Below are 23,026 nucleotides of genomic sequence, written 5' to 3' on the forward strand. Positions count from 1 at the left end.
TGTAATATCCTCAAGTGTTGTTATTTATCGCTCCCAAGGCAGAGAATTAAACTGGGATTTTTCTTAGTCCAGTTTTGTACCCGAGGTCGTTGGGTGTTGAGAACTTTCTCCTTATTGTGTCGAATTGACCACTTTAATGGTATATTATCTGGAATACTACTGCAGTACACTTTTTGTACCGATGTTATAGACGAATAACATAACTTAAATTGATTAAACGTTTAGGCCGTCTTATAATTATAATTTTAGACAGGGCTGATTTAAAGATGCGAATAAAAGGGTTATATTTTTTATAGACGACTTTTGTAAGGCTCGATCTCTATTTTAGAACGATTCGTAAATCTTATCTGAACAAGAATTGATAGGTTTTTTAACTTCTTGGGTTACGTTAACAGAAAAAGAAGAATCCTTGGTATAAAAGACTTTATTTTTAATGTTTAGAGCTTTAAGAGCCGCCTAATTCTCCTATTATTGTTAGTAAAAAAACCCAAAAAAAACTGTTTTTACATTAAACCTTTTTACTATAAACAAAGCTTTTATCGCGCTATAACGTTAATAAGTCACATTAAACCTTATGAAATCTCTCATAACTACGAAGCGACCTCCTCTTCCCTCCTCCACTTTTAAACCATTAAACTATTATTGACCTTTTTTTCATCTCAATCACTAGAAGATTATCATTAAAATTGCTTTAAAAGGCGATAAATTGCACTGCTGTTTTTGCAAACGGATTAACTGTTTTTTTTTATATTTTTTTTTATAATTTTTCTTGCATATTTAGTTTTTTTTTTAAAGCATTTTTTTGTTCACTTTTTAAAGAGGCAAATTAAAACGCCAATTGCAAGAAATGAAAGGCAGGCAGGCAACACAACACAACAACAACAACAATGACAAGCACTTGTAGGTTTGGCCAGCAACAATAACAACAACAACAACAAGAACAACAACCTTCAATGTCAATTCAATGCAGGTGGCTCGGCTTTTGGTTTGGATTTTGGTCAATAACGAAAACCCAATGTTGGTTGCTGCTTTTGATTTATCTGTAACGCTCGACTCGAATCCGACTCCGTCTCTGTATTGGCCAGTTATAAAAATTGTTAATTGTTTTCGGTTTTCGTTTTTTTTCCTTTTTTTCTGTTTTTTTGGGTTTCTTTTTTGTATCTTTTCTTTATTTTTCGGTTATGTAATCGTCTTAAGGGGGGAATTTGACAGGAATATTGCCAAGTCTAAACACAATTGAGAGTCATTATAAGATGTATGTATGTATGAATGTGTGTCTGTATACATATTTGTATAATATTAAAAAAAAAAACAGAAAGTTCTTTATTCAAATTTTTACTGTAATCTTTCATATTTGTCACATCCGTTTTGCAGTTCGATTCATTTAATATTTAATTTTTGATTTATCAGCAATTGTGGAACCGCACCCAAAGCTTCAACCTAAATACTTGGCCAAGTAGCTGCCAGCCAACAGCAGCAGCAGCAGCAACAACAACAAGTCTTTTGGCTTAGTTTTTATACCCAGTATTATGGCCATTCGATCGGAGAGAGTTTGTTAAGCTTAATAGATAAAAAGATTTATTAAATATAGATCTTATATACACTGGACTTTTTCTGTTCTTTTCATACAAAGAAGAGTTTTAGCTAGTTTTAACTAAACAGTTAACTAACTAAGCATATAATTAACTGACCTTTCAGTTAATATATATATTTTTTAAACCAAGTTGTAATTTTTGTAAAGAAGGCGATGAATTTTGGAGAGAATTTGGAGCAATCTTGTTTAAGTAAAGATAAAATATCCGTTCTAAGTTAGAGCTGGGCAAACATCGATTGTAAAAATGCGATAACTCGTTAAAGTAATCGATAGTTTTTTAGCTCTATTTTAAGTATTAATTTTGGAGAGAATTATAGAGCAATCTTGTTAAATAAAGATAAAATATCCGTTCTTAGTTAGAGCTAGGGAAATATCGATTGTAAACAATGCGATACCTCGATAGTTTTTCAGCTCTATTTTGAGTGTTAATTGTCTAAAATTTAACGAATAAGGAAAATGAAGTTTTTTGAAAAAATTGGAATAAGCAAATAACACTTTTTAACCTAAATGAATTTCCCACATGCTTTTAAAAAAAATAAATATCGATAAGTGTCTTTGAGGTTTAAATGCTTTTTTAATCAACCAATTTTTTTTACTAGGTATTCTATGGTCTAAATAATCTTGATATTTTATTGAAATTGTTGTTGTTATTATTATTGTTGTTTGTTGTTGATCAGGTGAATGAAGGATTACGATTTGAAATGCATAATGTGTTTGTGAGAGAGACTGTGAAAGAGAGGGGGGAGAGGGACAGGCAAAGGTAGGGAGAATAAGCTACCAAACCAAACAGCAGCCAGCAAAAGATACCAAAAAGACGCCAAGTGGAGCTTGTCCGATGCTGAAAACTTGCAACAACTAAACTGGAAAGATCAGTTTCAGGTTTCAAGGACTTTACGATGGACATTCACTTTTGTACAGAAAGAACCACAAATCGGTTGACTTGACTGACTGACTAACTGACTGACTTACTGAGCACTGCACTTTGCCATGTAAAGTTGCTGCTACAAAATGCAGGCCATAATTTGCATAAGTAACTGGACTTTAGATCCAGAAGACAGGCTAAACTGTTGCATGATGGTGGAGGAGGAGGAGGAGAGAGAAGTCAGATCAGCCTTAAAGATAGCTCATTTCATATTTTAGGAAGAACAAGATGTGATACTTTCGTTAACATTTTAACGGTATTAATAATTATCATATTTGTTGTTCTTTATTGTTAATTAATTTGCATACTGGGGAAACTTATTGCAAATATAGCAGGTTATACACTGAAAAAAAAAGCGTAACAAATTTTGAAAATGAAAGTTAAATGGAAATGAAATTTAAGTTGAATTGAGTTCAAAATGGGATGAATCATGGGATTGGTTGATATGATTTCATTAAGAAATCTTTAAAAAGTTACTTTACATAAAATGTTATAACTAATCTGATGATACTTAATGAGAGCTCATTTAAGTGTCCCAGTCAATCTTTCAGTGTATTTTTTATATTCCATAATTCTTTCATACTTTAGGTTGGGCAATTGTTACTTCTCTCTTGTTGTTTGCATTCAATTACACAATAAATTCATAATACGGGTTTGTTTTCTGAAACCAAAAGGTTTGCCTCCAATTGCCCCCAACAGCAGCGGCACCTGAAGCAACATCATCATCATCATCGTTATTATTATGATCATTATCATCATGATGATCAGTAACATTATCATTTGTTCTAATGCTCTTTGAAGGAACTTGTTTCGATACGTTTCATTTGGTTTTTTTTTCGCTTTGCATTTTTTTCGTTTTGCAAACTTGATTCGACACTGTCGACGATGTCGTCGCGTCGCATCTGCAATTTTGACATTTCGAATCATCAACCTTGAAATCAAATGCGAGTAAGATTATGTACCTACCGCCTCCCGCCTCCCCCTAACCTCATGCAGTTTAGCTTGGTTCATAAATTGATCAGTTTATGCGATTTTCGTGACAAGAGCGGAGAAGGTGGAGGAGGAGGGGGAGGAGGAGGTGGTTTCCATATTGCTGGTAATTGCCATGTATTTCTGTCAGTTTAACCATATGTTTTTCCCATTTGCAACGCAAAAAAAAGGGCAAAAAAAAAACATTTTTTAAGCTGGCTTAGAATTTCGTAAGAGCTGTGTGGACTTTCTTCTAGAAAGGTCAAAAATGAGATACGAGAGATTAGAGAGAGAGAGAGAGAGAGAGAGAGGACGAGAGGGGGAGACCGCTGTAAGCTTTCACTCAATTTACACTCATGACTTGCGCACTGTCAAAGGTCAATGAAGGACTCTAGCAGCTATCTCTCTCTCTGTTTGCACAAATGAATTTTATGAATGAAATGTGCAGTCAAGTGTTTTGTTTCTCCCTCCCTCTCTCACTCACTCACTTTTTGAACTATCTCCCATCTCTTTCTTTCGAAAATTTGTGTACCCAACCTACGACAAAAATTTTTGCGGCCGGGTCTACCCATGAATGAATGACGCAAATTTTGTGTGTACCCAGCCGGGCTCCTTCTCGTTAGCTCTGTCGCGTCGGTCTCTAGTTTTCCACAATGACGTCAGCATGCGTAATTTCTAGTTTCCATTTTCATTCTTTTTTTTTGGCGTGGGCGTGGACCTCCGTCAACCGACGTGATTTTGTGTAATAATACTAACAACACTCTGCACGATGATGATGATGCGGCATGTGGCGCATGTGTTATTGTGTAAAAGAGCAAAAAAAAAAAAAGATAACGTCCACATACGTACGTAAATGTAGGTAAAACATCATAGACTAGAAGCTCATGTATATATCCAAAGCGGATGTTTGCTTTATTTGCAAGATAAAGCCCTGCTCTGCCATTGCAAGCAGCCATAAGGACAAAAAAAAGGGATATCAGAAAATGTGGCAAACAGAAGTTTATAAATTGACTAATGCTTCACATCAAAAATGTATCGTCGTTAGAAACCCTATTTGTTGAATTCGCTTCAAGACTCAGTCGAAGGAACAATCTTCTTCGTCAATTCTTCAATCAATTCTTGGCTTTTGCTAGTCACACACATATCCTAACAGATATAACCCCAGGCTTGGTGTTATGCAAATCCGATAACACTAAATACCACAATTGGTCTAGGTGGGACCTCAAAAAGATGTCTTAAACTGTCGGACTTGCCTAATTTTTCATCTCAATATATCACTAGAGACCTATCTTTTCCGATTCGTGATAACTCTCTTTTCTATGACCGCAAAGCTTTTTATCCCACAAATTTCGAAGCATATAAACTTCCACATTCTTTTGAACTATTTTAGTGTGGAAGCGTGGAAAAACTGTTTAAAGAATACGCCAAAATTATATCATAATATCGTTTTGAGAACTAGTGATCTCATATAAAGCATATAGGAACATTAGGTGTGACATTTACGACAAAAGATCACCTAAATCATGGGGTTAGCATGTTGCCAAGTGATGTCCATGATATTTGTAGGGTTTTATTTGTCCTCCCAAAGTTTTTGTATATTATTGAAATGCTTGTTGGGTTTACAAAGATTCAAACAGTAAAAGATTGATAGGAGTCCAGAACCAATAAATGCTGTTCTATCTATCTCCAATGGCAGATCTAGTTCAAAATTTTGGGAAATCAGGAATTTACTTGGGGAAATCGATCCAAGAACGTTGGCTTTGCAAATTTTACCACTTTCAGAGGTAACTTGCCGATTTTAAGAAGGAAATTCTCCATATCGGGCAAAGATATTATTAAAAACTCATTACCACTTGCATCTTTATTCCGTGGGATAAGATTCTCTTGAATTTTGAACAAGTTTGGACAAAAGCAAGCTTTTTTTTCAATAGTAAATAGAATTTAAATAGAATGATCGATAGCTCTGATCATTAGTTGTTTTAACCTGTGCCTAGAGGCAAATCCGCCTTATCATTTTGGTTTGTGATTTGGGCACTTTCAAGAGAAAATTGATCTCATTTATCGTAATTTTAACAGTTTCAAAAGGTGAAATAACGATTTTGTGGAGGGGACAAAAAAATTCTGCATTGAGCTGCTTCATATATTTGTTATATAATTTATCACATCAAAATATACCTTTTATTCGTAGACTTGGATATTTTTATCCAAGATTTGCTATAATGTCCAAACCTGACTATTAAATTTTAACTTTTTCATTAACTTTACATTAATGTAAGGCGTTTAAGTATTTGTCTAAATGTCTCAAACATAAAGGCCAAGTGAATAACGAGAATCTCAGTTAGTTAGTCTCAGACTAGTGTATGGATGTGCTTGTAAAGAAAAGTTTAGTTAATAGTTTCACAGTTATGATAATAATATTAGGCTATTTGTTATTCATTTCCAATGTTCAAACTGTCTAGCCAAACATAATCAATATGATTTCTTTTCTAACTGAACTTTATTTGCTAGAGTGTGTAAACGTGTGTCCAAGCTTAAGACCATTCCCTTAGTATATTAGGTTATCATCAATATTGTTAGTTATGCATGCAAAGTTTCAACACAGATGTTTGTTTGTTAGTTTGTCTCATGTGAGGCTATAATTGCTTGCTTCAATGCGTTTCTTTAGACATCTAATGTGAGGAGCAGCAGCAGCAGCAGCGACCACAGGAAATAATAATTATTTCATTCAATCCTGTCCACAGAAGGCACTAACTTACGTAATGTTTCAGTTTGCTGTTGCTGTTGCTGCTGCTGCTGCTGCCATTAAGTTAAACTTAAATTGCACTTAATTGAATGTTATATTGTTGGTCATGCGCACGCCCCCGTAAAGACGCGACGCCAGGGGGCCACGCCCTCACTTTGGTAACTGGGCTCCCGGGCGCCAGCCTTGGGGTCGCTTTTGGTCAGGCAGGCCGTCTCAAAGCTCATTCTCCCAAAAAAAAAAACCGCAACACAGAGAGCGTGAGAGGCGATGAATGGTTTATACTTTATATGTATATTCATCTATATAGTATTTACATACATATAGTGGGCGCCTGTCGGCTGCCTGTTGGTCGTCCTCTTTCCCTTTTGTGTTAGTTGTTTTTCATGTAGGTCCTTGTGTCTCAGCAGCAGCAACAGCAGCAGCAGCTGGCATCGATTTTTCATTACTGTACTCCATTTAATTTGTTGGCGTCATGCACGGAGGCTGCTGCTCCTACCAACATGTCCTTAACCATTCACTCATTTTCCTTCTCTTTCACTTTGCTGTGAAGGTGACTAGGAAAGGAAAGTAAATGTGTCTTCTCAATTGGTTTTTGCTTTATCCACTTTGGGATATTATTTTGGCTTATTCAGAATTCTATGTAAACTAGACCAGAACGTTTTTCTTAGCCTTATCACAAAAGGTTCTTTTTAGCTTAGACAAGTTAACTAAACTATGAGGTTTCTTAGGACATTTCCTTTAGACATTGGTTTTAAAATTAATCAGTTTATTTGGCACTAACTTTTCTTGTCGCACCTTTCTATATTTAGTTCCATCTAAATCTATATTTATCTGTTGACTTGCATCAATTTCTGTTATTTTTGGCTAAGAAGAGAGAGCATTTGGCTTTCGGTTGTTAGCTTTTTCTGTGACCTAATGGCCCCTCTGGCCTTTCGCCCCTCCCCCCCTCTTGTGTGCGCTTTCTTGTGGCTTATTTCCTTTAGTTTATTTTCGGTTGGTGGTTTCGTTTTGCCCCCGCAAATTGTCAATGAGTTTTTCTATTTTTAGAAATCCCATTGCAAATAGATTACAACGAGAGAAAAAAAGGTTGCAAGTGGCTTGGCTTGGCTTAAACGTATGTTGGGGAACTGATAAACATGGTGTGAACCATTTTGGCGTCAACAAGGCGACAGGACATCAATTTCATGGCCATTTTGCTGTTGGTTAATTTTCTCAATTTTGGTTCACGCTTCGCCAAGCGACGTCGACGGAAGAGAAAGAGACTTGTGATGGAAAGGGGGGCGATGGTGATGATGATGATGATGATGATGATGATGATGATGTGGAAGGAGGGAAGATAAGAGGGGGGGACGCATGTACATACAACCCACTCTTAACAGCCAACTTTCGATTTTCTTGTGGCAGTGGAAATAATTGTTGTGCGTGTCTCTCCACGAGTTGTGTGTGTGTGTGTGCTGGGCTTGTATTATCAAATTGGTTCATGGCAATTCTTGTGCGTTGTTGCAGTTGCAGTTGTTAGTGTTGTTGTTGTGGCACGACGAGCTCGTTAGTGGAGGCTGCCTCCGTTGCTTGCTGTTCATTGCTTGCCACGGAGGCGTTGGGTTTAGAGTGTTAGGACACCAGTCAAGCAGCTGCCAGCAACCAGTTCGACACCACCAAAGTATCGTAACACAACGAAAAATACTACAAAATCAACATATAAAACAAAACCGAAAAAAAACCATTCTAAAGCCTTTTGTAAAGTGAGCGTTTGTTACAGGGAAGCCTGATTGAAAGTTTCATCCATATGTAAACGGTTTCCAGGGGGGTTTTTCATGGGTGTCTCTACTGTCTTTACATATAAAAGTCGTAAAGATCTTAAGTGCTATTTGTCGCTGCCCTTGGAAACGTTTCTTGACTTGGTCACACACACACACACACACGCACACTTTCAAACTCCTGCTCTCCCCCTACCATCAATCGGCATGATTAAGGTCAAAATTCTTTTTCCCCTTCTTCTACTTGACGTGCCTGGAATACAGGATATATAGTAATAAGTTGCATCTTATCATTATTTGCTAAAAACTAAAGACTGTGTGTGTGTGTGGGTCTCTCTTGTTTCCATTTGTTTGAGGCTCGAAACACACATTGCGTATACGTAATGTTTGTAGCTGGCAGCTGCTTGTGGCTCTAAGAGTTTTGACTTTCACTTTTTGCAATTGCAAAATTCTTGCATAAAAACCCAATGCAATTAACGGTTAAATAATGAACTGCTATGGAAATCAGTTAAGTTTCTTTCAATAATGAAAGAAAGAGCAAGAAAGACATACCAAAAGAGAGGGTGTGTAGGCGGAATGGAGAGAAAAAAGAAATAAGTTTAGAATGTCTAATGGCAAATTTTGATTTTTGTCTTAGAAATCAGAAACATTAGACACTTATAGATCTATTTATAAATATAATAGATCTAATTTAAATAGTAAATATATATTGTCATATGAAGTAGGAGGGATAAAGATCTTAAGGGGGGTTCAATAGATATCGATAAACTTATTATTGTCTTCGAAACTATTAACATTTAGCCATAAATAAAAATTGTTTGAATATTTTATTAATTAATATTTTAAATATTTATTTATATTTTAAAAGCAAAAAAAATCAAATTTTTTAAAATTGTTGTAAATTTAAAACAAAAATGGAAAATATTTAGTATGGAAGTAAGAATCAATCTTAGATCAACTCAAGGGAGGAGTTTTTTAGATGCCTTAGCCAGAAATTGAAATTGCCTTGAAATTAACCGTATTTTACAATACTGATTTATATTTTTAAATTGTAACTCTTTAAAGTTTCAACTTGATAAAATGGAAAATAGTTGATGTATTGCCATATAAAGTATGGATCAATCTTAGATCAATTTAAGGGGGAGGAATTTTTTAGATATCGATACATATTTTTGCCTCACAATTAGCCATAAATTGAAATTGAATTTGAAATTGCTTTGAAATTAGCCGTATAACAATATGAATTTATATTTCAAAATTGACTCTTAACTCTTCAATCTTAGGTCAACTCAAGAGAGGAATTTCTTAGATATCTACAACAATATTGATTTATATTTTAAAAATGTTGTAACTCTTTAAAATTTAAACTTAATAAAATGGAAATCAGTTCATATATATGTACATATGTATATTGTCTTATAAAGTATAAAACAATCTTAGATCAACTCAAGGGGGGATAAATTTCTTAGATATCGATATACACATTTTTGTCTTAGCCATAAATTGAAATTACCCATATAACAATATGAAGATTGTCTTATAAATTATAAAACAATCTTAGGTCAAATGAAAAGAAGTAATTTTTAGATATCGATATATGTACATATTTTTGTATTAAGATTTGCCATTTATTCATAATTATTTACTTATATTTTAAAATTTTGGTAATCAATCTTAAGTCAACTCAAAGGAGAAAAGATGAAATTAGCCAAAAATTTTAAATAGTTTGTATATACTGTGCCTTAAAGGTGGCCCAAAGGGGCGACTATTACATTAGCCTTATAATAATTTATAAATTCTTATATATTTAAATTAATTTAAAATGGGAAAACTGGAAAAATCAACTCAAAAGGTGGAGTTTTGTGGAGTTCAGTCAACGGGGGAGTTTTTAGTTATCGAAAGACAATTTGTTTTCAATGATTTCCTTTCCAAATTGAATTTGAAGCCAATTCACTTTGCTTACCAGAGATAGACGCAAAGTTGTCGGTTAATAATATTAGAAAAACAACAAAAACTCAAGCGACATACTTCTTAGTCTTGTTGGCAACAACAAAAACAACCTCTAATGGCAGCTCTAGCCAACACCCAATACAACAACAACAACAACGCACAGTTTTGATTGCATTAGAGCTGCGTTTTAGTTCAAATCAAATGAGCTGCAACAAAGCCAGCCAGACACATAGAGCATGAGGGAGAGAGATGCAGATAGAGAGAGAGAGAGAGAGGGAGAGTTGAGACAGAAAGCGAGAGGTAGTGCAAAAGAGATAGACAAATATGCAACTGGCAATAACTAAACCAGTCTTGAAAGGTGGATTTAAACACTATAACGAACATACACATACACACTCACACACACACGCACACACATACACTGATTGGTGGGGGAGGAGAGGGGAAGAGAGGGTAGACCAAGACAGAGAGACACAAAGACCCAAAAAGTAAAGTAAAACAATTTTTTGTTTTTATATTTGTGTTTTTTTTTTTTGTTTTTTTTTGGCCAAGTCGTCAACAAGTTCCAACAAGAACTTGTTGTTGTTGTTGTTGTTGGTGGTGATCGAAGCACTCGAGCAGCATGTTTTGCTATCGCTATCGAGTCGTCTTGGACAACAACAACAGCAACAAGAGTAACTCTGTCTAGCTGGTTAAATGATGATGTGAAAGAAAGAGACAGAGCTAACTGGAGAGACATACGGTAAAGAAGTGCTTACTGTAGGTAGGTAGAGAGAGGGAGAAGGAGGAGGGCGGGTAGGGTAGGGGTATGGTGTGGTGGTGGGGGGATTTTAGGCATTGATACAATTTATAAATGATTTTTTGTTGTTGTTGTTGTTATTAAATTTGTTGTTCGTTTTGCGCGATTTTGGTATTCATAGTCGGAGATTTCAGTGCATAAAATAGCAATTTGAACGTTTCTTGTTTGCGAGTGGTTTTTTAAGTGTATGTGTGTGTGTGTGTGTTTCTGTGTGTGTGTGTCTGTGTTTGTGGAAATCGAAAGCAAGGTCTTTTCTGCGCAAACACAATATTGTTGTTTTTCTTGCCCTCCTCCCATCCCCCTCCCCTCTCTATACCTAGTACCTCTACACCTCTACTTCTACATTCTTTTTTTTTTGTTGCTGTAATTTTTAGTTTAGAACGTAATTTATAAATTAATTATTTAGAGGTAAAGGGTAACACATAGCAAATACCTTAGCCACTCACAGAAGACTCACATGTTTTAGCCATGAATTTGGCTTCTAGACAAACTATTTTTATATATGGCAAACCAAAACAAACTAATTTAGCTGACAGAGACACAAAAAATACACACATATCTCTCTCTATGTGTGTGTGTGTGTGTTTGTAGATGCATCTAACCCTCAAGGGTCTCGGCACGTGTCTGTGTTTCAAGTCGAGACTCTTGCGACGTCATCAGCAACAACAACAACAACAACAACAACATCAACTAATTGCAATTAGCATTTAGCACGATTCTTTTCTTTAAAAAATTTGTTCATTCTCTTTTTGTTTGTGGTATTTTCTGTCAAGAGCTTCAATAAGTTTGAGAGTTTTGCATCCTGCTGTTAATTTAAAATTTTGTATATATTTTTTGTCCCCCTCTGGTTGCTGATATCAGTTAGCAGCAACATCTGTCAAACGGCAGCAACAGTCAAGAAGAAGAAGGAATATGTCTAAATTTAAATTAATGAATTTAAAATGAATTTGTGCTCCAATTGAACTTTGCAATGTGTGAGACGATGTCATCTAGAATTTAAATTTCACTTTTATATCAATTTCAAATACAAAAAAATATAAACATTTAAATGCATTGTTGTTAAAGCTTAAAAGTTTGAAGAAAAAATTTTGTTGAAAAAATTTGAAAAAATTTTACATGGTTTTTCAAAAATTCCTTCACAAGTTTTTTACCAATTAAGCAAAACTCGTAAAAATTTGTTTACTTTATGAAAAACAATTAAAAAAAAAAACATTGAGTCACTTTTAGCATAAAAGTAATTAAAAACAAAAAAAAAAAGGTTGAAAACCAAAAATATTATTTTTACAGTAGCTAAAAACTATTAAAAAACGTTTTGAAAAACAAAATAAAAAAATCTTTGAGTCATTTTTACAGTAGCCCAAAATGTATTTAAAAACTTGTTGAAATTAGCCAAACAAAAAAAAAATAAACACACATTAAAAATGAATTGTTTATTTATTTGACTTTTTAATCTAACAGACAAAGTTCAACACACACACACACACACAGAAACACACCATAAATTCTATTAGAACAATTCATAATCATGCCGAAATTGCAAATAATATATATATACATATGTATATATAGGTGTATATATATATATATAGAAATACATATATACATATGATCTATAATTTGTGTATTTAATTGAAGAGCACGACATAAAAGAAAAAAAATACAAAAAAAAAAACACAAAAAAACGCAAAAAAAAAAACGCCAAAAACCAAACGAAGAATAAAACAAAATGTTATTGTCTAAAAATAAAATGCCAAAACATACCAAAAACAAAAAAAAAAAAACCACAATAACCAAATCAAATTTAAGCTTTTTGTTGTTTTCTGTTTTTTTTTTTTTTGGTCTTTTCTTGCCTTTTTCTTCTACGTTTTTCACAAATTATTCAAGAAGCGCCGCGAGTGAGAGAAACTTTTATTTTTAATTTAATTGAAAATTATTTGTTGTTTTTTTTTTGGGTTGTTGTTTTTTCTGCCTTAATTTAAAATAAAATAAAAAGCTCTAGTTTTGTTTTTTTCTTCTTTTCTTTTCTTTTTGACGTAATGGAACAATGAAGAAAGCGTAGAGACAATAACAACAACAACTGAAAAAAAAGAAAGAAAAATTAAATATTTTATATACATTTTTATTTGTTGTTGTCTTCTTGATCGAAGCTTGCCTCAGCTTGTCGCTGCTGCTGTTGTTGTTGTTGCTACTGGCATGCCGGTTTCGTCAATTCAAAAAGCAGCAGCATAGCAACTAGTTGTCGTTGTCGTCGTCGTTGCCGTCGTCGTCGTTGTTGTTGTTGTTGTTGTCGGTGGCGTAAATATAATTAAACTTTCGAATGGGATCAGCAACGGCAGCAGCAGCGGCAGCACCCAACGCCAGACCCAAGCAACTGCATTTACCGTCTATGCGTATCTCTGTGTGTGTGTTTGTGTGTCTCTCTCTCACTGTGTGTGCTTTTTTCGGCTCCACTCAATTGTTGGGGGAGAGCGGGAGCTCCACTGCTTGCTCTCTCTCCCCCTGTTGATTCAGTTGATTTGTTGTTGCTTGAAGCTTTTTGCCGTTTTTGCTATGCGCTAGTAGGTCTCTCTGTCTGCCTGCCTCTGCCTGCCTGTTGTCGTCTCACTCAATTGTCGGCGACGAGCGAGCGCGTAGTCAAGTTTCATGCCACCGTTAAATGCCCATGGAAATCAGTCGTTCAACGAGAGTGACCGCGCACGAAACCCAGAGCCAAGCCAACAATAATATCATATACACAAGCCGCCACAAAAAACCAAATCAACAAAAAAACCAAAACTCTAAAAAATATATTTTATTCCTTCAGTAATTTTGAAGTTTTTTTAAAGACACTTCCGATTCCTGTATTTTTGGCTTCGCTCTCAACTCTTCTTCTTAATCCCCCTTGTGACTGCAACAACAACAACAACACACACACACACAGAAGTGGCAACAACATATGTTTTGTGCCCAATTGAAGACTTAACCATATGTTAGCCCAAAGTGCGAGTGTGTTCTTTTACCACAGTCTATTAGCAAAATAAAAAATATATAAAAAATATTAATAAATACATAGAGAGAGAAATTGAAAACTAGTGAAGTGAAAAATAAAAAGTGAAAATCTTAAAAAGAAAAAGGAAAAAGAAACTAAGAGTTTGTTAAAAGTCATTTAAAACATATATATTTACATATATAGAATTGTGTGTGCCGTCAAGAGCATCAAGCAAGCCCCCTTGATAACCTTTTTTTGGGTCCTAGTTAGAGGAATCTCACGTATTCCCTTACTCCCACCCGAACTTAACTAACGAACAGCATTCTTATGAAACCAGAAAATTGGCTAGAGGCGGCGACGTACAATGCAAAGGTAAATGTCAAATGGCCACGCCTCTACTTACCACCCAACCACCCACTTCAATCATCCAATTCTCATCCACTTCCTTTTAGCTGCAGTCGTTGTCGTTGCAGGCATATGGTGGCAGCTTGCAACAGTTTGCAATGCGCAAATGTTGCTCGTTAATATAAATTGGTGTTGGTTTTCTTTCGAAAAAACACAAAAAAAAAATGTATCTTAAAGTGCGTTTATGGCAAAACTACACACACACATACTACAGAGACAGACAGATCGACCGACTGACTGAATGACTGACTGGATGATTGACTCACTGACTGACTGACTGACTATCCGCACTGTTTATTGTTGTATTTGGTTGTGCCTCATTAAGTTCAAAGAATTTGCAATAGTTTTTCTTTCTTCTTGTCTCCTTCTTCTTCATCTTCTTCTTCGCATTTGTCATAGTCATTCAACAGATGGAACATTATTCGTATTCGTATTCGTCTACGAAATAGTTAGATACCCAAAATTGGTTGATAATAAATTTTTATTACATTTAGCAAACAATAAATTTAGTTTTCTATAGAAAAAACTATACGTAATTTTTACGACTTGGCAAAGTTTTATGACAAACTAGTTTAAATTTATTTTTAATTTGTATAAAAATTAAACATTTAGTGCTAATTTCTATCAATTTAAGCCTTTTGTAGTAAAAAAAAAAGGTTTTACCTTTTGTATTTCTATTCAAAAAGTGTTAAATCAGTTTTAAATTACAAAATTTATCACTTAAACTATAAACTTTTTATTTTATATAAAGGCAAAGTAATTAAAAAATAAATTTCTTACTTCAAAAATATTTTTTAAAATTTTTTACTGCATATATTTGCAATTTTTCATATTAAAAAAGTGTCAAATCAGTTTTTAATTACAAAATTTATAACTTAAACTTAACTTTTTATTTTATATTAATGCAAATTAATCAAAATATAATTTTCTTTATTTAAATATATTTTAGAAATTTCTTACTTAATATATTTGCAAATTTTCATAAGTTTGTTGACAAATAAATTGCACCAAATGTCTTTTAAAGCAAATACTTGATTGTTTAAACAATTTGCAAAAACATTCTCAAATATGCAAAAACACACTTTGTTTTTTTTTTTTGTAGATAGAAATTTAGATAAATATTTATTTTAGCTTCAATGTGGCAAGTATTTTGTATGTTTGCTATGAAATCTCAGCAGATTGACTTAAGGACTGTTTATTTATTTATTTATTTTTTTCGTTTTGTTATAATTATCTTTGTTTGTTATTGTTGTTGCTTTGTTGTCACAAGTAAAGTTCGCTTACGATATTCAAATGAGGCACAAAAAACAAAAAATAACCAATAAATGCTAACAATTGAATTATTTAATTTTGTTTCTTTGTTTTTTTTTTCGAGTCTTTACGGGAATTTGAAATTCGAATTTGGAATTCAAATGCCCAACAACCAATTCATAGGCGTATAAATGTTAAGCAAAAGTATATAAGCTTATAGAGTAGTCGGGGGGATATATGTATATACATACATATGTCTCGTATATAGTTTCGACTATTAAGTATAAATATATCCGGGTTCAATTGTCGACGTCATTTTGCAGTGAAACCAACGCAATGTCTTGGACTTGGTCAGTATGTGTCACGTGTAGAGTCCAAAAACAACCAACAACAGCGAACAACAACGAACAACAACAACACATTTCACAAAATGCAAATTACAATTGACGTGTTGCATGCTACAACAACAACAACAACAACAACAACAACTAAAACAACCCTCACTAATTACATTACATTATATATAACACTTGTCGCAATGGTTTGTTGTTGGTTTGTCGCTTGTTTTTTCCATTCGCCTTTTTTTTAGTTTTAGTTTGTTATTTGGTTTTTTTCTTTTTGTTATTTGAAGCACGTTGCCACCTGGCTAAAATTGGAATTTGAATTTCAATTTTTGATAGTGCTGCTGCTGCTGCTGGCACCCATCAATTGAGGGTCTCGTTTAACTGCCTGCATATTTAACTATAAAACATATATGCAAAGATACGTAGACTATACTGGTTTCTTATACGGCCATAAGACAAACAGTTAACTTTAACATTTTTCCCAAAGACATTTGCTTAGCTTAATCAAATGTTTTAAAACAAGTATATCAACTACCATGTTCTGTTGTTTCATAAGTGGCAGGATGCTCGAAAAGAACACCGAAAAAACTTTTCAAAAACCAAGATTTAAACTCCAAAACTGATCAAATTTCGATTTCCCTTCAAATTGCTCGATATATTCCTCTGAAAAATTATGAGCTATGTGAGTTATGAGATCTGTTTTTAATTACTTTAATATATTTGGTATATAAATTTAAAAAAGGTCGTAATCTAAACAGATATGTTTTGGCATAATTACAGATATAAATATCACTCATACGACATGTTGCCAACAAATTTTATTTTTATCGAAATTAAGGTTGTAAATTTTCCCTACTTGTTTGGGAGTTTATCTATATAAATTCTCTATGCTACAGTATTTTTAAAACTTGCTCTGTTCAGATCGAATTCTACTATTGATATATCTTCCAACGGTTTATTGGCATTATATGACAATTGGGGATTCATTTTAAACCATAATCTTAGGTGCATATTTCTTAGTTTTCTACTTAGTTTGGGTAAATTTAGAGAAGCTAATATAGCTTACTGAAAGATATATGTATTGTTTTATTTTAGCTAAGGAAGTTAAAGAAATAGTCTTACGGAAAAAGCTAAGGAGTAAAAGAAATAGAAGATATAATTATTATATTATATTAATTAGGAAGTTAAATAAATAATCTTACGACAAAAAAACAAAGAAGTAAAAAAAAATAGAAAACATAATTATATCTATGATAAAAAAACTAAGAGGTAAAAGAGATAGAAGATATTATTCTATCTATAATAATAGCTTATGTTGTAATTTTTTTAACAAAGCACAAATTTTTGAATATTGAACGCAATATCAATTCAATTTCTATCGGTAATATCTCAATCGAAGCGAAATTAAATTGACTTTCTTTTGTTGTACCATGAAAAGTAAGTTTTACAGTCTATAAAGCTAAAAAAGCGCTGTTTAAGTAGAAGTTAGGAAGAAAAGACAACTTTCTGAGTTTTTCCAAGAAGTATTATTAGTTTGTCATTTTGAAAAGGCAATTCTGTTCCCTTGCAAAGTTATGATTAATTTGATATATGTGCTCTAAATGACAATATAAGTAGACTTGATAAATTTTCCAATGAATAGAAGTTGAACAGCATGTAAAATAGTCAGAATGACAAAATGGGGTCTGGATAGACTGAGGAATGCAAATTGTAATCTTGATTTTCTTTCTCTTCCATAAACCTTTTTCGAATATATATTATATTCTAGAGTCGATGCGTAATTAAGTTTTAGGGAAACTGGATGATAGCACAATTTTTCACAATACGTGAAAATTCGCAGACAAAGTCGAAAAAGGTCAGGCCAGAGGTTGTCTTTGATTTACATTTGGGGTTAAGATGAGAATTTCATAGACAAATTTAGATTCATTTAATCTTTGATACTGCTTAAGATTTCTTTGAGATTTCTTTCATGGCATCCTTTTTGAAAAGCCACAGATCTTGACAATTTTAAATTTCAAATTCTTCATACATTTATTTGACATACAAAAAACTAAACGAATGTTTCTCCACCTCTTTTAAGCTTATTCAAAATTATGTAAACATTTTCTTTCTTTCTGTTTCTTTTTCTTACAATAAAACAAAGTTAGCTTTAGCTTTAGTATTTCTTTTTTCCCTTTTTCGTTTGTTTTTTCTCAGTTTGTTGTGTTTGAACAGTTTGCAAAGTATTTCGCTTCGAAAAAAAGCAATATATTGATTTAGAGTAAACGCTGTTTAAATATTACAATAAATGCAATAACAAACAACAATTTAAGCACACGAATGTGTGTGTGTGTGTTCTTATGAAACTAAGTAAAACAAAAATGCAGAAGGCGACGCGTCAAAGCTGTCGTCACAACGATTGCCACAGTAAATGCAAATCATCTATGTACATATACATATATATTTAACCACACAACGATTGTTTTAAAAGAAAAAAGGTTATTAACCCAAGAAGGCAGCACAAATTGGCCAAACTTTTGCTATGTGTCAGGTAGTTGGAGATATATTGTAAAAACCTAAAACCCCTCACACACACACACACACACACACACACACAAGTTTCGCTGTGTTACGTTATTCATATATGAATGGTGACCCCATTCAAAAAACAAAAAAAAAGAAGAAATAAATAATGAAAAAAAAAAGATCTAAGATCGCTCAGGCCAAGCCCGAAACATAAATAATTCTATTCTATTCGCTCACTCACTCTCTGGGACGACTGTCTTTTCTGTGTGTCTCTCTATTTCGGTTAGCCTCAGGGGTCATATCTTTATCTTTCAGTTATATACATTCATTTATTTATTGTATGTATATGTATAAAAAATGCTTGAGGCTTATTTACCTATATGTTCTTGTTTGCGGGAGAGATATATACAAAAAAAAGAAAAAACCTGTGCAAATTGCTTTGAAAAATCTAAAGTAAGCTGATTAGCATGATTGAGGCATTAAAAATGAGATTTAATGCCACAAAGAAACTCAAGACAAATGTCTTTTCTATATACACGACACTTCTAAGACTTTAACAAATTTTTAATATAATTTACAATTAATATTAATTATATACGTTGTTTGCTTTTAAGTAAAACTATATTTTTTAAACTTTATCTCTATTAGAATATATCCAAATTGTTAAACAATTCCATTTAATTACCTTTAACAAAAATCGTCTTTAAAATATATTTTATTGACAACTTATATTAAAATATGCAAATATGACCTTTTCCGACTTTGATTGCCATTTTAACATATTTCAAATAAAGCTAATGAGACTTGAGCTTTTAGCTATTTGTTTAACTTTATTCTCCATGGATTTTAGAATATTTATAAATGAATGAAATGGATTTAAATGAAAAACCAATATCAGGCTTTAAAATTTGAAACATTTTGTAATATATTTAATGCAATTTATATACTTAATATATATTTTTTTTGTTCTAAGTTGATATTACCAGTCTAAGCTAAGACAGTTTCTGAGAAATTCTCTTCAAAATACATTTTAAATTATAATCAAGTTCAAAATCTTTTGTAATCTTAAAAGTACCTATCGATTGTTTCTTCGAAGATTTTTTCTGCCATTATAAAAATTACTTACTTCAAAAAAAAGCCAAATAATTCCCGTTTTTTGGTTGGTAAATTTCAGAAACTAACTTTGAATTTAATATCTTACACTAAAGAGTTAAATCGACCCAAATTTACTTAAAATTACTTAAAATTCAATCATGTTTTAGTTAATATATAAATATAACTCTATTTTGAATGCGTCATGATGAATTTGGTTTACAGTATCACCGCTTTAAGTACTTCTTATACTTTAAATATGGGACTATAAATACTGAAATCAGGCTGCAGCTTATTTCTAAGAAGTATTTGTTTACGACTTGCTAAAATGTATCTGACATTGAAGCCTTAAAAATAAAAAACTATCGTTAAAAATATAAAACTATCACTAAAAATCTTTAAAAAGCCACACTCTAACCTAAAAAAGTCTATCAAAAGTATTTTATAAGATCATTCAAATCGATCTATGGTAATTTTAATAAGAAAAGGTCATACAAATTCTTTATTAAAGTAATACATATCTTTATGAACTTTCGTGTAATGTTAACAAATTTCCTTATAACAGAGCATTTGGCATAGTTGGGTGATCAAAAAGTATAAGAGTTCTTTTGAAATACAAATTATTGGAGCTACTTTTGAAATGAAAAGCTGCTAACTTTAAAACATTGTTTTCTAATGAAGATTATTTCAAAGTCAACACTAAAAGGTGTAAGATTATTTTAAAAAACCATCAAGTTCTATCTTATACAGACTTTATTGAAGAACACCAGAATACAAAATCTAAAATCTAATGAAGATTATTTCATAGTCAACATCAAAAGGTGAGCGGGTTGTCTTTATAACTATTCAAAAAACCATCAAGTTCTATCTTTGACGAACACCAGAATTCGAATTCATTCAATTCCATATCTTGAGCGCTAAAATCAGTTGGGAATTCTAAAAAAAAGATTGTCAAAGCTCTACTAGAGATTTTGCCTTACAAATTTGTAATATTTAAGTCAAATTACATACAAGTTTAATTTTTTTGTTAAATTTTTTGTGGTCTTGGTTTTCCACACAATTTAATTGCACTTTGCGTGCGATTTTTGTTGTTGTTACCTTTTCGTGACTTGTAAATAACTGTAGAAAAAACTAAAATTCATCTAAAAAATCCCAAAAAAAATAGAGAAAAAATCGTTTTGCTTTTATTTAATGATAGTCCCCAAGCAAGACACACACATACCACACACACCATACACACACACATACACACTTTATATGACTGCGTGTTTAATAGTTCTTTGGTGCGATCTTGATTGCCTGGCTCACAGATTGACTCTGGCTCAGAGCTCTCCAACCAGCTGGATTGTCATTGCGAATGCCTTCGTCGTCGTCACCGTCGTCGTCGTCGTCGTCGTCGTCGTCGTCGTCGTCAGCGTCGCTTTGTGGCGCAGTAGTTATCTGTTATGCAAGATCTATTATCTGAGAGCAGCATATGGCAACAGCAGCAGCAACAACAACGACAACCACAACAGGCAAAGGCAACGGGCAACCAATTCAATTGGCCAGACAGTAAACATTTATTTCTTATTTCATTTGTTAATTAACCAAGACCAAAAAACAAAAAAAAAACACCAAGACACAGCAAAAGAGCGAGGCAGAGAGAGATAGGGTTAGACAGAGAGCGCAACAGAGATAGAAACAAGTTAAACCTTTTTCCACTTTGTTTTAGATTAGCATAAATTTGCTTTTTGGGACAATTTTCATATCAAGAAAACCAAAAAAAAAAAAAAAAACAAAAGTGTGTTTTATGGTTCGCTACATATGCATGAAGTTAATGATAAAACATTCAAGTTTCGTTTCGTTTATTTTCCTAAAGTTGCATCAAAAAACAAATGCAAAAATGCAATCAAGAGGGCTCATTGTCAAAAAAACAAAAGAAAATTAAGAAATAACCCAAAATGACAACCAACAACAACAAAATTAACAAATATATAATATCTAAGCTCTCTTGTGCTCTTGCTCTAGTTAATGCGCTTTTATCGCTAATGTTGTTGTTGTTGCTGTTGGTATTGTTGTTGGTGTTATTGTTGTTGTTGTTATTGATTGTTAACCTTCAATGTACGTATGCCGCACACGGCGAAGGTCAACGGAGTGCGTTTAGTTCAGTTCAGTTCAGTTCAGTTCAGTTCAGTTTGTCTGTCGGGCTATCGGCATTTTATTTCATGCACAGAAAACTAAAACACAACAACCAAAGCAGCAGCAGAACAACAATAACAAAAACAACAACAACAACACAAGATTCAAGCCAACTATATAGATGCAATGGGCGTCGACCAGAAAGGGGGAGCGGTCATTGTAAACAACTTGTGGCAAAAAAAAAAACAAAACACGAATTGGAATGGTTTCTCTCCTTTGACAATCAATTTTTTATTTATTATAGATACAAAAGTGTGTGATCTAAACTGCTTATTAGTTAGTCATGGTAACTCATTATTTGCATACTATAAAACTATGTTTTAGTTGATATAACTATCACCTATGATCATTTAGAATTCTTCTATTCTCAGTGGCTTTTTGGAGTCGATAGTCATTGGATATCTTAGATATATAAGTGGGAGGGTTACCCGGATGTTGCTTCGGGGGCGCTTTTGCATAAGTTCCAATCATTGGCAACTATTTTAACTCCAATACCTGTCTATATAGAATTTGTAATACAAATATGTAGAATCTGAAATTGTCAAAAATAATGCCATAAAGAAAATCTTAAGCAGTCTTCTTGGGTTTTTACATTACAAACGACAAAATCTTTTCTCCAGTTTCTAAATTAGATATCCTCCACGAAATTCTCACAAATGAGTTGAGATAAAGTGAAAATTTGATCTAACTCAGTGGTGAATTTTGGGGAAATTTCTTGCTCCAAAATCCACATATTAAATTTGTTTTATTTGTTTTATTTTGAAAAAGAGGCTACAGAAAATGTTCCTAAAATCAATCTGAAAACTTTGGAAAAAAGTTGCTCAAAGATTCTAGCTCTTCCATGACATCATGTTCACTTTTCTGTCCGTTTTTATCAATTACAAGGCCGATTAACTTTATGAAAATAGTGAGCTAAATCTGAATTGGGTAACTACAACACAAATACAAATACAATTTGGTTGGTTTCTTCGGCTTACCTCTTTTAGATCATGATATCACTTTTCAGATCGAAAAACTTACCATTACATTTTTAATTGTTTAAGTCCTCAGACTCACACCTATTAATATGGCCACGAGTGTAGTCCAGCCAAAAAAAATCAAATTTCAAGTACTTTAAAATAAAGTTTATTAAAAATTTCGCAAAAAAAAACCAAACAATTTAGTAGCCAAGTTGCTGGAACTGGCTTTGGGTTAACCTGCCTTCTTGGTCTTGACACTTAAACTTTTAGCATTTTTATTTCTTGGTATATTGAAAACTTCTACAAAATGCCGAGAAAGACCATTAAAAGTAAAGAAAACAAAGCCAGAAAAAGATATGAATTTCCCTGTCCTTTAAAGCGACTGGTAGTTAAATTTTTATAAATTTTTACAAAGAAATCTTGTAGAATAAAGCAATCTTTATAATTTTAAAGTTTTTGTGACCCACAAGGGGGGCCCCACCCAGTTTTAAGTTCTGTTTTAAAAAATGTTCTTAAAATCAATCTAGCTACTTTTGAAAAAAGTTACCTAAAGAATCTAGTTCTCGAAAGATACGTTCACTTACACATTT

The 23,026-nt window shown here is 32.9% G+C and overlaps 1 protein-coding gene across 3 annotated transcripts in view; it reads left to right on the plus strand.

The window, feature by feature from the left end:
* The window catches only part of LOC6639966 (terminal nucleotidyltransferase 5C), a 65,713-nt gene that overhangs the window by 17,259 nt on the left and 25,428 nt on the right, over nucleotides 1-23,026 (plus strand). Inside the window, exon 1 of one of the 3 annotated variants that reach the window (XM_002063019.4) lies at nucleotides 13,971-14,074. The exons of the other annotated variants lie outside the window; for them this stretch is intronic. Coding sequence (XP_002063055.2) covers nucleotides 14,030-14,074 — 45 coding nt within the window. The 5' untranslated portion in view covers nucleotides 13,971-14,029. Of the gene's footprint in view, nucleotides 1-13,970; nucleotides 14,075-23,026 lie in introns of those variants that run through there. 3 annotated transcript variants of the gene reach the window in all.

This window comes from Drosophila willistoni (genome assembly GCF_018902025.1).
Source record: "Drosophila willistoni isolate 14030-0811.24 chromosome 2L unlocalized genomic scaffold, UCI_dwil_1.1 Seg196, whole genome shotgun sequence".
Classification (NCBI taxonomy): domain Eukaryota; kingdom Metazoa; phylum Arthropoda; class Insecta; order Diptera; family Drosophilidae; genus Drosophila; species Drosophila willistoni.